Here is a 14670-nt window from a genome sequence, read left to right as displayed (position 1 = left end):
GGGGCCTATCCTGATGACTCCATCTTAATTATACCTGCAAAGATCTTCCCGGCTCTCCTGAATTGGCAGACTGACTCCCCCAACCAAGCCACCCGGGAGGCCCCTCAGTATTCATTCTTAAATGAATTCTATCTTGTTGCTATTTAAGAATGATTCAGTTAAAGTGTCATCGTAGACTTCTGAGGGATTTCTTGCAGAAAGGCTTTTAACCAGGCTTGAAATAAAATGTTCTTTGGTTAATTCTGATTTTTCCCAGAAAGATTTTTTATCTAACCCATTACATTCTTCAGCACACTCTCTTATTTGACATTTTATGTTTGAAATCACAATGGAAACTTAAATCCAAAATCATAGTATTGTAAGCTAGGAAGTGGGCAAATATAGAATGAAAATACAGCAGAACTCTTTGGTTTTAATTTCATAGGTTCTTTGGTTTCTTTTTTAGAGTAGGGGATAAAGGGTGGGAGTATAGGCCTTTGTTCCTGAGAAGCTTTTGCTGTGACATAAGAGTAATAATCTGTGTGTGACTTGTCTTGACCCCAGATACTTGAGGCTTGTTTCCCACCATGTGTCTATCAACCTCACTTCTAATTTCAAAGTATTCTAGCCCTAAAGCTTACAAGCCAAGTAACATTTTTCCTGTTGTTCGCTAAAATGTTGTTGTGAATTTTTATTGCATTTACACTCTTACCAAACTGATTATGTTGAGGAACTTCCATCTGTCTTATAGAATTTCAGCTTCATCTTTTGCCTCAGTGATAGTTTCTTTTCTGAAAGTAGCGATACAAGGAATGGATACTTGGAACTTAATTCTGTTTGAGAAATAACTGATTGGCAATGTGGGAGTGATAGAAATTTGAGAGAAAGTTGCCTTGTCATTTTGCTGTTGCCTTTGTAGATTTTTCAGTGTGTGATTTATCTTTCTCTACTTGACTGTAAGCTTTTCCATGAGCCTAAGTTTAGTAAATAATAACTGCATGTGGAATGTTATTTTCTCCTTGACCTGTGTCTTGGTTTTGTACACCCAGCTCTGCTACTTACACATTCTTGAGTACATTCTGGACTTAAATTCTCATATTTATTGTAAAAGCTGTTACACTATATGATTTTAATAATCTGTAATTACCATTATCTGAAATTCTTGTGTTAAAGTATAATCTATAAATTCTAACTGATGAAAAACTTAGAATTTTTCTTACATTTAAACACCTACCAGAAAAAATTTAAATGGATTTTTCCTCCTGCTTTTCTGCAATATTATTAGTAAAGTAATAGTTGAAAGACAGCTTGTTCATCATACAGAATGAGATTGTGAAATTTATTTAAAAATGAGGCAAGTTTTTAGGATATGTCCTAAGAGGAATATTTTCTCTTACTATTTAAGTTATATTCTTGATGTAGTATAACTTAGCAGATGACTTAAGCAAAACTGTTACAATTAGAATATTGTCTCTGCTACCTCACAGCTGGGTGAGGTGAGCAAGTTAATCTCTAATCCTCAATTTTGATCTGTCAAATAAGGATAAAAACTTTACCTACTTCCTAGGGTTGAGGTAAGGATTGCATAACCTTATATGTATAGGCCACTTAAAACATTGCCTATCATATACTCAGCCAGTACAAGTGTTCAGATCAGATTTGATCAGACAGTCACTCAGTCGTGTCCGACTCTTTGCGACCCCATGAATCGCAGCACGCCAGGCCTCCCTGTCCATCACCAACTCCCTGAGTTCACTCAAACTCACGTCCATCGAGTCAGTGATGCCATCCAGCCATCTCATCCTCTGTCGTCCCCTTCTCCTCTTGCCCCCAATCCTTCCCAGCATCAGAGTCTTTTCCAATGAGTCAACTCTTCACATGAGGTGGCCAAAGTACTGGAGTTTCAGCTTTAGCATCATTCCTTCCAAAGAAATCCCAGGGCTGATCTCCTTCAGAATGGACTGGTTGGATCTCCTTGCAGTCCAAGGGACTCTCAAGAGTCTTCTCCAACACCACAGTTCAAAAGCATCAATTCTTCGGCGTTCAGCCTTCTTCACAGTCTAACTCTCACATCCATACATGACCACAGGAAAAACCATAGCCTTGACTAGACGAACCTTTGTTGGCAAAGTAACATCTCTGCTTTTGAATATGCTATCTAGGTTGGTCATAACTTTGCTTCCAAGGAGTAAGCGTCTTTTAATTTCATGGCTGCAGTCACCATCTGTAGTGATTTTGGAGCCCAGAAAAATAAAGTCTGACACTGTTTCCACTGTTTCCCCATCTATTTGCCATGCAGTGATGGGACCGGATGCCATGATCTTCCTTTTCTGAATGTTGAGCTTTAAGCCAATGTTTTCACTCTCCACTTTCACCTTCATCAAGAAGCTTTTTCGTTCCTCTTCACTTTCTGCCATAAGGGTGGTGTCATCTGCATATCTGAGGTTATTGATATTTCTCCCATCAATCTTGATTCCAGCTCGTGTTTCTTCCAGTCCAGCGTTTCTCATGATGTACTCTGCATATAAGTTAAATAAACAGGGTGACAATATACAGCCTTGACGTACTCCTTTTCCTATTTGGAACCAGTCTATTGTTCCATGTCCAGTTCTAACTGTTGCTTCCTGACCTGCATACAAATTTCTCAAGAGGCAGTCAGGTGGTTTGGTATTCCCATCTCTTTCAGAATTTTCCACAGTTGATTGTGATCCACACAGTCAAAGGCTTTGGCACAGTCAATAAAGCAGAAGTAGATGTTTTTCTGGAACTCTCTTGCTTTTTCCATGATCCAGCAGATATTGGCAATTTGATCTCTGGTTCCTCTGCCTTTTCTAAAACCAGCTTGAACATCAGGAAGTTCACGGTTCACATATTGCTGAAGCCTGGCTTGGAGAGTTTTGGGCATTACTTTACTAGCGTGTGAGATGAGTGCAATTGTGTGGTAGTTTGAGCATTCTTTGGCATTGCCTTTCTTTGGGATTGGAATGAAAACTGACCTTTTCCAGTCCTGTGGCCACTGCTGAGTTTTCCAAATTTGCTGGCATGTTGAGTGCAGCACTTTCACAGCATCCTCTTTCTGGATTTGGAATAGCTCAACTGGAATTCCACCACCTCCACTAGCTTTGTTCATAGTGATGCTTTCTAAGGCCCACTTGACTTCACATTCCAGGATGTCTGGCTCTAGGTCAGTGATCACACCATCATGATTATCTGGGTCGTGAAGATCTTTTTTGTACAGTTCTTCTGTGTATTCTTGCCATCTCTTCTTAATATTTTCTGCTTCTGTTAGGTCCATACCATTTCTGTCCTTTATTGAGCCCATCTTTGCATGAAATGTTCCTTTGGAATCTCTGATTTTCTTGAAAAGATCTCTAGTCTTTCCCATTCTGTTATTTTCCTCTATTTCTTTGCACTGATCGTTGAAGAAGGCTTTCTTATCTCTTCTTGCTATTCTTTGGAACTCTGCATTCAGATGTTTATATCTTTCCTTTTCTCCTTTGCTTTTCGCTTCTCTTCTTCTCACAGCTATTTGTATGGCCTCCCCAGTCAGCCATTTTGCTTTTTTGCATTTCTTTTCCATGGGGATGGTCTTGATCCCTGTGTCCTGTACAATGTCACAAACCTCATTCCATAGTTCATCAGGCACTCTATCTATCAGATCTAGGCCCTTAAATCTATTTCTCACTTCCACTGTATAATCATAAGGGATTTGATTTAGGTCATACCTGAATGGTCTAGTGGTTTTCCCTACTTTCTTCAATTTAAGTCTGAATTTGGCAGTAAGGAGTTCATGGTCTGAGCCACAGTCAGCTCCTGGTCTTGTTTTTGCTGACTGTATAGAGCTTCTCCATCTTTGGCTGCAAAGAATATAATCAATCTGATTTCGGTGTTGGCCATCTGGTGATGTCCATGTATAGAGTCTTCTCTTGTGTTGTTGGAAGAGGGTGTTTGTTATGACTAGTGCAAAACTCTATTAGTCTTTGCCCTGCTTCATTCCGTATTCCAAGGCCAAATTTGCCTGTTACTCCAGGTAAATTTATTGACTTCCTACTTTTGCATTCCAGTCCCCTATAATGAAAAGGACATCTTTTTTGGGTGTTAGTTCTAAAAGGTCTTATAGGTCTTCATAGAACCGTTCAACTTCAGCTTCTTCAGCGTTACTGGTTGGGGCATAGGCTTGGATTACTGTGATATCGAATGGTTTGCCTTGGAAACGAACAGAGATCATTCTGTTGTTTTTGAGATTGCATCCAAGTACTGCATTTCGGACTCTTTTGTTGACCATGATGGCTACTCCATTTCTTCTGAGGGATTCCTTGTCCACAGTAGTAGGTATAATGGTCATCTGAGTTAAATTCACCCATTCCAGTCCATTTGAGTTCGCTGATTCCTAGAATGTCAACATTCACTCTTGCCATCTCTTGTTTGACCACTTCTAATTTGTCTTGATTCAGGGGATCATTAATAATATATAGATTCTTGAATTAAAAATTGCCAGTCTAATAACCTGTGTTTAAGACTATTTTTAACTGTGAGGTACCATTTCACGCCAGTCAGAATGGCTGCTATCCAAAAGTCTACAAGCAATAAATGCGGAAGAGGGTGTGGAGAAAAGGGAACCCTCTTACACTGTTGGTGGGAATGCAAACTAGTACAGCCACTATGGAGAACAGTGTGGAGATTCCTTAAAAAACTGGAAATAGAACTACCTTATGATCCAGCAATCCCACTGCTGGGCATACACACTGAGGAAACCAGAAGGGAAAGAGACACGTGTACCCCAATGTTCATCGCAGCAGTTTATAATAACCAGGACATGGAAGCAACCTAGATGCCCATCAGCAGATGAATGGATAAGAAAGCTGTGATACATATACACAATGGAGTATTACTCAGCCATTTAAAAGAATACATTTGAATCAGTTCTAATGAGGTGGATGAAACTGGAGCCTATTATACAGAGTGAAGTAAGCCAGAAAGAAAAACACCAGTACAGTATACTAACGCATATATATGGAATTTAGAAAGATGGTAATAATAACCCTGCATACGAGACAGCAAAAGAGACACTGATGTATAGAACAGTCTTTTGGACTCTGTGGGAGAGGGAGAGGGTGGGATGATTTGGGAGAATGGCATTGAAATATGTATAATATCATATATAAAATGAGTCACCAGTCCAGGTTCGATGCACAATACTGGATGCTTGGGGCTGGTGCACTGGGACGACCCAGAGGGATAGTATTCGGAGGGAGGAGGGAAGAGGGTTCAGGATGGGGAACACATGTATACCTGTGGCAGATTCATTTTGATATATGGCAAAACCAATACAATATTGTAAAGTTGAATAAAATAAAATGTAAAAAAGAAACAAAAAAGCAAAAACAAACAAACAAAAAGACTATTTTTATATAGCAGTGCTGTAGCTAAACCTCATATTTGATTTGAAATCCTAGAAACTGAATTTAATTATTTATTAAATGGATGTTAGATACCAGACATATACTCATTATCACGAATTATTTGCATTTTTTATACAAAATAATATTTTAGAATAATGGTGCTATTATGCTTGCACTTGAAAGCTGAGATAATGCTCAAAATTTTTGGCATTTTCCTATTCTCAGAGTTCCAATAAAATTACAATAGTTTTTAATATTAACTCATTTTTTCATTTTTTAATATCTCTCAGATACTGTTTCTTAGTAGAGTATGCTATATAACATTTTTAATATATTTTTAACTAAATGTCACTGTTATACTACTTCTGACAGTATCTGGAAGTAGCTTCTTTGTTCTCTGAAGCAGAAAATTAGTATGTTATGAAAACTGGATAGAGAGGCAAGTATGCCTGCTTTAGGAGCAAAAATAGGCTTTATTGTATTCAATGAGTTGGGACAAATTATCTAGATGAATATAATTATATTCTAAAAATACACAAATTTTAATTAGCATTTTTTAAAATTTGAAATTTAATTCTATTGTATACACCAATTTGAGTTTAGAAATTCTCTTTTTTATCATGGTCTTATCAAGCAGTAGTGAGCCACATTGTTTTATTCACTGTGATAAGCCTTATTTAAGATGGCACACATATCTTTAAGGTATAATTTATTCTGTAATAACTACAGCTAATACTAGCATTTACTGTTTACTACACATTTCTGATCCTCACATAAACCTGTGATGATAGCACTGTTCTCTCCACCATTTTAACAGATGAGAAATTACATCACAAAGAAATAAATACCTTGTCCAGGGTCACCCAGCTAGTAAGTATTAGAACTGTGACATAAACATAGGCTTTCTGACTTCAGAATCTGTGCTCTTAATCACTTTGTATGCTGCGTAAGCCTAAATCCAGAAAATGATTTGAGTGTAAGGCACAAACTAAAAGCCTGCATTTTTCACAGGAACTATAAAAATAATCTGTTTCCAAACTGTATAATCGGAAAGGAGGTGGACAGAAACTAAAATTCAGAAGTTATGTATGTAATAACAAAATGCTGATAAAAATAGTAATAGGGGGTTGGATGATAGGATAGGGGGTACTACAGCTTATTTAGCCACAGAGGAATACTGTGCAACCTTAGAAAGAAATGAAGACAACATCTATATACAGTTTCAGAGTGATTTGAGACTATAAGCAAAGAACAGAGTCCAGAGTTTTCCTGTATTTGAAGAGTGCACATAGATAGCAATGGAAAAATAAACCAAATTAATGAAAGTGGTTAAGTGGGGGAAAGAGGGGCAGAGAATGCAAACTGAGAATGCAAACTAAGTCTTTCAGAAAGTACATTTTGTACTTTAGGGGTTGGGGTCATAGAGACGTTTTACATGATTTAAAATAATAAAGTAAAAGCAGTTCTAAAGATTTTTTTAAAAAGGAAACGTTTGAATCTAATTATTACTGTGTTAGTGGCATAAGTCATCTGAGAATATTTCAAGTAACTTTGATACACAGTATTTTATATGTATGTTCCTGGTGAGATATAACGTTAAAACAGAAAGAAACATAAGGAAATTATAAATTGCTTTCAGTATTGTTATCGTTATCAGTAAGATTGGTATTGTTATTTTGAAACCCATGTATGGATATTTTGTACATAACAGTAAGAAGCAGATAAGGTTATTTGAATATCATATTTTTCAATACAAGGGAAGAAGGATGGAACCATAAAATCAAAGAAGTTACATAAAATGCTGTGGATGGTGACTGCAGCCATGAAATTAAAAGACACTTACTCCTTGGAAGAAAAGCTATGCCAAACCTGTGCTGTGCTGTGCTTACTCACTCAGTTGTGTCCGATTCTTTGTGACCCCATGGACTGTAGCCTGCCAGGCTCCTCTGTCCATGAGGATTCTCCAAGCAAGAATACATGGCAACATGGTGAGTTGCCATGCCCTCCTCCAGGGGATCTTCCCAACCCAAGACAGTGTATTAAAAAGCAGAGACGTCACTTTGCTGATAGAGGTTGATATAGTCAAAGCTGTAGTTTTTCCACTAGGCATGTATGGATGTGAGAGTTGGACCATAAAGAAGGCTGAGTGCCGAAGAATTGATACTTAAACTGTGATCCTGGAGAAGACTCTTGAGAGTTCCTTGATAGCTAGGAGATCAAACCAGTAATCCTAAAGGAAATCAACCCTGAATATTCACTGAAAGGACTGACACTGAAGCTGAAGTGCCAATACTTTGGCCACCTGATGCAAAGAGCCAACTTGGAAAAGACTGTGATGCTAGGAAAGATGGAGGGCAGTTGGAGAAGGAGGTTACAGAAGATGAGATGGTTGGATGGCATCACCAACTCAATGGACATGACTTCAAGCAAATTCAGGATGATAGTGAAGGACAGGGAAGTCTGGCATGCTGCAGTCCATGGGGTCGCAAAGAGTCAGACACAACTTAGTGACTGAACAGCAACAACGTAAAATGCTATAATCTTAAACTGGATTTGGTGAATTATTGGTATATGCTTCTCAGGAAGAGAAATACAGATTTCCTAATTCATGTAAGCCAAGACCTAGGAGCAGTGTCAGTCCAGTGACAATGAGCATCTCAGAACCTAGATTAAATACTGCGGTCTATGAATACTGTATCCTGCCGCTGGTTGACTCCAGGGCTCAGGTGGGAGGGGCACAGGATAAACCGGGATGATCTCCTTGTGCCAGAAGGAAGAGAAGATGGGATTCTGTCTAAAGAATGCAAGAGTCGACTTGAAGGAGCTCCCACTGACTAGTAAGGGTACAGTTTGAACATGGAAACTAAAATAAGTGCATTAAAACACATGGAACATGTTAAAATCTCTGAGGACATAAGGATTCTGCCCCCCACCCTCCAAGAGGAGTAAGTTACGATTTAAATTCTCTTAATATCTGTAAATTATCTTTTAATAAAACTACCTGTTATTTATTATTGTAGTTGTCTTTAGTATTATTTCCTCTTGGAGATGTTTGGCCATCTAGGTATACATGCATTCTGCTTAAAATATGCAGAGTTGTTTATTACCACTGAAACCACTAGATGCGTTTTTCAAAAATCTTGTTTAGAAGTGAAAGATAGGATTTTGATCATTATGCAAGAACCTTCTTTTCTCACTTTGTTAATAGTCATAATTTGAACTCTATGGTTTTTCAGTCACAGCTGCAATAACTTCCCTGAAAAGTGGAGCCTATGTAGTGTCATGAGTGTGAAAATAATATAAGACCATTCCCATATGGATTATCCCACAAGAAAAATTATCTCAGGTTCACTGTGTCTAAAACAAAGCCTCACTATTATTAATGGCATCACAGTTGTACCCATTGACCATATGTGAAAATGAGTATTCCCAGATTTCTTCGCTTTTGATCAGCTGTTCCAGTTCTTTTCTATATCTAATCAGTTATACTTTCTGAATTTTCTCTTAATTCTGATCCAAAGTGCTTGCCTCCAAGTCTGATAATGGCATTTTCCTGTATAATTCTTCAGAAAGGGTCTCATAGTTTCTATGGTTCCTAACCTTTTTGATTGCAAAGACTCTTCCATTTTAGTTCTGAAATAAGTGAATCCTTTATACAACAGTAACTTTACCTCTGTGTATAAAGAAAATGCCTAATGGCAGAGAGCTGGATTGTATTGAATGGTACATTTCAATGAATTTATATATTAAAAGTCTTAATATTTAGCATGTGATTACTTTTCCTTTTCTGCACAAACTTCTATAATGTTTGGAGCTAATAAATTTTTTGGTGTAATTTTTTAAGTGAGCTAAATTGTCTGCAACTTCTCTGTTCCACACGTTCAGACAGATTGACCCATAGGGGTTTATTATTGTACTTCAGTTTTCTTGAAGAAGTCTCTTTCAGAGTCATGCTGACTTCCCCTACCCGTTTCCCCTCCCCAACTTGAAGCTTCTTTTTATTGTTCTTAGTGTTCTGAAATTTTACAATGATGTGCCTTGATGTAAGTTTATTTCAATTAATAGTACCAGGCACTGCTGGGCCCTTTTAGTCTGAAACGTCTCTTTTAGACCCTTTAAAGAAAATACATTGTCTTCTCCTGGGGTGGGGAGTCCCCATTGGTCAGTTGCCCAAATATGCAGACTTGGGAATATCTGGCAATTTTTTCTTAAGTAGACTTCCAACCAGTCTTATTTTTAGTTTTTCCTTTACTCTCCTTTCCAGAGATTTATGGCTCTGCTAATTCCTGTGGTTTTTGATGAGAAGAGGTAGTTCAGTTCAGTTCAGCTCAGTCACTCAGTCGTGTTCGGCTCTTTGCGACCCCATGGACTGAAGCACTCGTTTTCCCTGTCCATCACCAACTCCTGGAGCTTGCTTAAACTCATGTCCATTGAGTCAGTGATGCCATCCAACCATCTCATCCTCTGTCGTCCCCTTTTCCTCCTGCCTTCAATGTTTCCCAGCATCAGGATCTTTTCTAGTGAGTCAGTTCTTCGCATCAAGTAGCCAAAGTATTGAAGCTTCAGCTTTAGCATCAGTCCTTCCAATGAATATTCAGAACTGATTTCCTTTAGGATGCACTGGTTTGATCCTTTTGCAGTCCAAGGGACTCTCAAGAATCTTCCAATACTGTAGTTCAAAAGCATCAATTCTTCGGTGCTCAGCTTTCTTTATGGTCCAACTCTTACATCCCCAATGGTCCAACTCTCACATCCCCAGTGGGCTTCCCTGATGGCTCAGAGGGTAAAGCACCTGCCTGCAATGTGAGAGATGCAGGTTTGATCCCTGGATCGGGAAGATTCCCCTAGAGAAGGAAATGGCAACTCACGCCAGTATTATTGCCTAGAGAATCTAGTGGATGGAGGAGCCTGGTAGGCTACAGTCCATGCTGTCTCAAGGAGTCGGACACAACTGAGTGACTTCACTTTCCTTTTTCTTTTCTCACATCCATACATGACTACTGGAAAAACCATGGCTTTGACTAGATGGACCTTTGTCGGCAAAGTAATGTGTCTGCTTTTTAATATGTTCTCTAGGTTTGTTGTAGCTTTTCTTCCTAGGAGCAAGTGTTTTTTTCTTTTTTTTTAAATTTCATGGTGCACTCACCATCTACAGAGATTTTGGAGCCCAAGAAAATAGTCTGTCACTGTTTCTGTTGTTTCCCCATCTATTTGCCATGAAGTGATGGGACGGGATGCCATGATCTTCGTTTTTCGAATGTAGAGTTTTAAGCCAGCTTTTTCACTCTCCTCAAGAGGCTCCTTAGTACCTCTTCGCTTTCTGCCGTAAGTGTGGTGTCATCTGCATATCTGAGGTTATTGATATTTCTCCTGGCAATCTTGATTCCAGCTTGAGCTTCATCCAGCGCAGCATTTCACATGTGTACTCTGCATATAAGTTAAATAAGCAGGGTGACAATATACAGCCTCTATGTACTCCTTTCCCAGTTTAGAACCAGTCTGTTGTTCCATGTCCATTTGTAACTGTTGCTTCTTGACCTGCATACAGGTTTCTCAGGAGGCAGGTAAGGTGGTCTGGTATTCCCATCTCTTGAAGAATTTGTAGGGAGAAGATAAATTTGATACACATCGAGTTGCTCTTGGCTTTCTGTATTGCAGCCTTAGGTTTCAGCTTTCTCTCATCTGATAAGTCAGTTACTCCTTGAATTTCTTTTTTTTGTACCTTCCAGTATTCATCTCTCATTCCTTTTGTCCTTTTACAATTATTCCTCCTCCCTTTAAAATCTTCCTACTCTAATTTTAGTGGGGTTTTAGGAAGGTAAAGGGGGTCCAGCAGTCAGCAGATGGCCTTACTTTCCATTCCTGGATAAAATTTCTGGTGACATCTACCTCTGGGTAGCTTATTTACACCTTTCCCCCTCTTTATTCTGAGTCTGATTTTTTTGACAAAACTTACTGAGGTCAGATTTAATTATGTTATGAATCTCATCATTTCCTGTGGCTTTTAATCATAAACTGTGATATCTTTTTTTTTTTTTTTCCAGTATCTCTTAGTAGACAGCATAGTGTTCGGCCCACAGTAAAAGTTTTTGTATTTTTAAAGTTTTCGACATTCCGTTTGTCTCATGGACAAAAAAAAATCTTGTCATTCATTGTATTATTTGCTTACCTTGAGAATGTTTTGAAATGCACAAGGTGTATTTGGTTGTCACTGTATTGGGAGCATACAATTGGTACATAATGAGCAGAGATCAGAGATGCTTAAAACCCTTTGATAGGTGGAATATTCCTGCAGAGTAAATACTTGTCCCACGGGGAATGCCAGTAGTCAGTCCTGAGAACCATTGCTGGACGCTCTTCAGGGAAGCCCACCTCTCTGCCTTGAGATTGGCACTTGCCTGCAACCCTCTCAGATGGTGCCTTTATTCATTCTTACCCCTCAGGCAGTGGGACCAGAAGGGTGGGCATTTCTTATTGATCCTCACTGCTGCTTTCTGACCACTGCCTTCCTCACTCCCTGCACCCCAACTCCTGCCCGGCAAAACAGAAATCCCAGCCCCGTTTGAATTTCATGCTGTATTTGTTTTAGAAGGAACCCATCTCACTCGTATAAAAGAACTTTATGTTTTAAATTATCGCATGTCACAATCAGTGTGCATGCTTAATAATCTGTATGATTGTATTATAAATACAATAAGATTATTTCTCATTTAATAAATACCTAGTTTATATGCATTCGTTTTCCATCCAGTTGACTGATAAATTAAAAGTGCAGGTTTCAGGGCACCCAAAGCCGGTGCTCTGTGATAAGCTGGAAGGATAGGGTGGGGAGGGAGGTGCAAGGGGGGTTCAGGATGGAGGGGACACATGTTTACCTATGGCCGATTTATACTGATGTATGGCGAAAACCATCACAATATTGTGAAGTAATTTTCCTCCAATTAAAATAAGTAAATAAAATTTTTAAATGTAGGCTTCGTTTTGTATAGAGAGTATAGTTGTTACTAATTTCACTTTTCACTATTAGAATACTTTTAAAATGCCTTTTGCCTCTATAAGACCATAAATTTTAAACAAATACGAGACGTTAAGCAAGTATCATTAAACATTTTGTAAGGGTTGTTTGTTTAAAATGCAAAGATAAGAAGTACAGTTATCAGAATGTGATTAATTATAATTCTATGTGAACTATATAGCTGTGTCTAAATATTATATCCTTAAAATTGAATTGTAATTTTTAATGGACTATCTTATAGAAGTGTGTCTAGTGTCAGGATAATGAATATTTCATGTGTTTGTATGTATGTGTATTTAATATATTGTTTTCTTTACCTGTGTTTTGTATAAAGCATTGACTTGAATTACTAAGCATTACCATTGTGTCATTTTGGTTTTTAGGTTGTGGAAAATGCCCTTAAGGTGAACCCAGTATTAGGTCCGCAAATGTTTCAACCAATTCTACCCTGTATTTTCAGAGGTATTATAGAAGGGGAGGTAAGATTTTTCTTAATCTTCTAATGTTAATGCTAGATTCTAGGGTTCTATTTTACTTATTCTTTGGAAAATTACTTCTTATTCATTGTTAGATACAAAAAGGACTTACTGTTTGATTATTTTGCAGTAAATTACCTCAATTTCAGGGTAGTTATACAGCTTTGCTATTTCTGTCTCTACATAGGAAAGTATGAATTTCCTTTGCTATCTCATGTCTTTCACTCATACGCATGTGTGTTCATACACAAATATGTTAAGCATAGGAACGGGAAAAATAGTGCTAGTTTTGTTACATAAAACTAGGTAATGTATGAAATATATGAAAATACTGGTTTTCTTCTAACTTAAGCTCTTTAATAGACTCTAAATATATATGTTAGGAGCTTTTAAAGTAATATAAATGTGTAAGTATGCCATTGATAAATATTCTTTCTTTGTTCCTCTCTTTATTATATACATACATATATAATCCATAAAAATATGTACATAATATGTATATATTACCTTGTGAGACATATATATTTAGTAAGTTAGTTAGAACTCAACAATATTGGCAGTTCATTCTAAAGAAGCAGTATAAAGAAGAATATTATTTCATATCCCTGTTGATTGTTACTTTGTCAATGATTATTTATTATTGTTTATACTTGTACCATAACACAGTTTTAAATATGCTGTATTTTAATTGCACAGAGATATCCTGTAGTAATGTCAACATATCTTGGAGTTATGGGTCGAGTCCTGCTACAAAACACTAGTTTTTTTTCTTCACTTCTTAATGAGATGGCACATAAATTTAATCAAGAGGTAAGAATTTATGTACTTAAATTAAAGAAAATCTTTATCCAAATAAAGTTTCGAAAAAATTTGGTGAAATAATGAGTCTATAAAAAAAACCTTGAAGTATTTAAATTTTATTTTTTTATTGCCTGAATCAAATTTTATTATTATGTTCAAGAATACAAAATGAAGTCATACATAGTTGAATCATTCATGGAATTGCTTTCAACAAGCATGATCTTGAAATAAGTATTTTTGTTATTTTAAATCTTTAATAACCTATGCCATACGATAATTTGGGAAAAAGAAGAAAGAGGAATCTGTGAGTGGCAATTTGAAACTTAAATGTTGTTATCTCTCAAAATAGACAATGTTATTCTACTTAAGTATAGGATAGAATTTTGATTTGTTTATGGTTGTAGTTTTTGTTACCTCATACATAAAATGAAGGAAAAGGCAATGGCACCCCACTCCAGTACTTATGCCTGGGAAATCCCATGGACGGAGGAGCCTGGTAGGCTGCAGTCCATGGGGTTGCTAGAGTCGGACACGACTGAGCGACTTCACTTTCACTTTTCACTTTCATGCATTGGAGAAGGAAATGGCAGCCCACTCCAGTGTTCTTGCCTGGAGAATCCTAGGGACGGGGAAGCCTGGTGGGCTGCCGTCTCTGGGGTCGCACAGAGTCGGACACGACTGAAGCGACTTAGCAGCAGACATAAAATGAAACAGGACTACTTTACATACAGTCATGTACTACCTTTGTTTCATTTCTTTAATGAACTTGTTCTTAATGTCACGCTGTGTTTCTATCATCATTACTATAGGAAATGACCTTTTCAGCAAAGTTTATTAAAAACATACTAAATTGAAACCAATCACCTGAGTAAGTTTGGAATAGGTTCTTCAATGAGTTGGTTACTTGAGACTACATATATTATAGTAAAATATGATTTTTATGTCTTAAGTGATTAATCTGTTAAGGTTTATAAAATGTAGAAGGTAGAATGTACTT

At 37.4% G+C, this 14670-nt stretch overlaps 1 protein-coding gene across 2 annotated transcripts in view; it reads left to right on the top strand.

The window, feature by feature from the left end:
• The window catches only part of IPO11 (importin 11), a 204064-nt gene that overhangs the window by 117202 nt on the left and 72192 nt on the right, over nucleotides 1–14670 (top strand). For both annotated transcript variants that reach the window (NM_001192932.2, XM_005221488.5), the window contains 2 exons: nucleotides 12780–12875; nucleotides 13569–13682. In NM_001192932.2, coding sequence (NP_001179861.2) covers nucleotides 12780–12875; nucleotides 13569–13682 — 210 coding nt within the window. The remainder of the gene's footprint in view (nucleotides 1–12779; nucleotides 12876–13568; nucleotides 13683–14670) is intronic.

The sequence above is a fragment of the Bos taurus genome, chromosome 20, assembly GCF_002263795.3.
Source record: "Bos taurus isolate L1 Dominette 01449 registration number 42190680 breed Hereford chromosome 20, ARS-UCD2.0, whole genome shotgun sequence".
Lineage (NCBI taxonomy): Eukaryota > Metazoa > Chordata > Mammalia > Artiodactyla > Bovidae > Bos > Bos taurus.
This window is presented reverse-complemented; position numbering and strand designations above follow the sequence as displayed.